The sequence below is a fragment of the Choristoneura fumiferana genome, chromosome 12, assembly GCF_025370935.1.
Source record: "Choristoneura fumiferana chromosome 12, NRCan_CFum_1, whole genome shotgun sequence".
Lineage (NCBI taxonomy): Eukaryota > Metazoa > Arthropoda > Insecta > Lepidoptera > Tortricidae > Choristoneura > Choristoneura fumiferana.
In genome coordinates, this window is record NC_133483.1 from 19780649 (window position 1) to 19783144 (window position 2496).

At 47.6% G+C, this 2496-nt stretch overlaps 1 protein-coding gene across 1 annotated transcript; it reads left to right on the forward strand.

Moving 5' to 3' along the window:
• The first annotated feature begins 541 nt into the window (after positions 1-541).
• On the forward strand, positions 542-2496 carry LOC141433845 (uncharacterized). The gene is made up of 2 exons (XM_074095945.1): positions 542-1644; positions 1750-2496. The coding sequence occupies exon 1, from the start codon at positions 621-623 to the stop codon at positions 1584-1586; it is 966 nt and encodes a 321-aa protein (XP_073952046.1). The 5' UTR covers positions 542-620; the 3' UTR covers positions 1587-1644; positions 1750-2496.

Consider the following 2496-nt stretch of genomic DNA (forward strand, 5'->3'; position numbering starts at 1 on the left):
CCGACGGAGCTGAAACCATAAGCAATATAATAGAATTGCAAAAGAAACACTTCCCTGAAGAACTGGATGGAAGAGAACGCATCTGGCGAGAAATCTAGATCTCTTTTTAGACGTGGATGGCGTTCTGAGATGCCGCGGGCGTATGGCAAATACAACATGGAGCTACGATAAGAAATATCCAATATTATTACCCAGAAATAGTCAGTTTACGGACAAGATCATTAAAGACACTCATGAGAGTAATTACCACGTGGGGCCTTCGCATACATTAAACTCTATCAGAGAGCGATACTGGATCCCACAAGGGAAACCGCAGGTGACGAAGGTGCTTAGAAGGTGTCTACAATGTATGAAGCACGGCGGAGGACCGTATAGGCTACCGGACACACCGGCGCTACCACCAGAGCGTGTGAACTATAGCAAACCCTATACCTATACGGGGGTAGACTATTTTGGCCCTCTGTTTGTGAGTACACCTAGTGGCAGAGAAAAACGATGGGTAGCCTTGTTTACCTGTTTAACAATCCGCTATCCATCTGGAGATCGTGAAGGACCTTTCAGCGGAAGAGTGTCTCCTAGCGTTACGGAGGTTTGCGGCTACTAGAGGTATACCGCATAGGATGTACTCGGACAACGCAACGTGCTTCAAACTAGTTTCAGAAGTAGTACAGCAGCCATACTGCATTGTGAATAAGATCCAATGGAGATTTATTCCCCAACTTGCTCCATGGCATGGCGCCTTTTATGAGAGACTTATAGCCCTGGTAAAACACTGCCTCAAAAGAATGTTAGAAAAGCACCTGCTCAATGAAAACAAGCTATTGACAGTACTGAAGGAAGTGGAGGCGGTATTAAACACACGGCCCTTAACAAAAGTGGGTACTGAAGTAGAACATGTCCTGCGACCAGCTGACTTCTTAAGTCTAGGGGAATGCTTAACAACGAGACCATCTATGGCAGAAACTCCAACGGGGAGTACAGCCATAAAAGGTGACCTGATTGAGAGCTGGAAAAGAGGACTCAAGATGATGGAAGAGTTTAAAAGAATGTTTATAGGACAGTACCTTACAAGTCTCAGGGAGCGTTACAATCACGCACCAAAGCAGCCCAGGGTCAGGTCCCACCGTAAACCACAAGTAGGCGACCTTGTGCAGATAAAATCAGACCATAAAAATAGAAATCAGTGGAAGGTGGGCAGAATTGACGCGTTAACCGAGGGCCGTGATGGCGAGCACAGAGTTGCAAGAGTCAAGGTTAACGACTCTATAACTACACGTTCCGTTGGGCACCTCTACCCCCTGGAAATAGAGGATGACGAGCCAGAAGCAGAGGCTCTATCTGGACAACAGAACGAGGTGATTGAGAGGAACTTACCAGATGACACAACTCCAGAGGCACTAGATGATCAAACTGACATCGAGAGGAATACTCCAGTAGACCGCGCAGAGACTAGCAATCCTGAAGTACCACCACTGGAGGAGCAGTGCGAAGAGGGGGAGCCTGTGAGGAGCAAGAGGGTTGCTGCCATTCGTGCCAGGGATAAAATCCTGGAATGGACGCGGCACCTACTCGCCCTGCTGCAATAACCTCTTTTCTTGTGGGGAGTGTCGCGCATTCTATGCACGAGTCGCCGTAAAACAGTTGGTAAGTGTCAACCCTGCCTTATGTCAATCTATATTGCGATGTGGCAACGTTTTCCTTGTCTATGCTTTAACCGATCCTCTTGTGTGTTAACCCTTCGGGTGACAGAATACGGCGCGTAAAAGAATGCGAGAGAGAGGGTATTTGAGGCAGAAAGACATTTTGCGTGTGGATTGCGAGTGCGATGGCATGGCTGACTCCTCGCGGTGACCAGAGATGATCCTGGTAAGTGCTCATGTATATATACGCTTTTATAATCGATATATCTAGCTACATGGATGTGGAAGAATGGGTCAGCTATCGGTCATTCAGAAGATCCATTCTTATAGAGTCCGGGACTCCCATGAGTATGTATCGGAAGCATACTGGCAAGCCATTGTAGTACGGTCGATTATGAGTTGGAGCATACGGGTCGGGCCTGAAGGGGTAGGAAGGAGGGCCCCGTGGCGGCACAGCCGCCATGTCCAGCTGGTGTCAGGCTCAGGGTATTATAGGGCTTACGACACCCATAATCCCTGTACAATAAGTTCCCCTAACTGAGCAGGAACTGAGGATACGTAGGACACCAAGGCACACTTACGCAGTGTCTAGACTGGAGACGTAATCGACTGTACAGAGAGGGTAACTCTGGGTAGACCAGGCCCTCATATTATACAAGGTGAAGCCACTGTAGATAAGACCATGTATATACATACATGTTATTGATAGAGATACACGACCGAAGTTAACTTCTTCTTCTACATTCACGTGGCTAGTATTGTGTATCCTTTAGTTCCATTTATCGTCCCAACGAACCTATACCCCCATTACGAATTCAGGCAAACGGTTTTCTTATCCGAGGGTCTAGAGGGCACG

What these genes read in the sequence shown, in the direction of transcription:
- LOC141433845 (XM_074095945.1), top strand. Translation starts at nt 621, where the DNA reads ATGTACTCGGACAACGCAACGTGCTTCAAACTAGTTTCAGAAGTAGTA.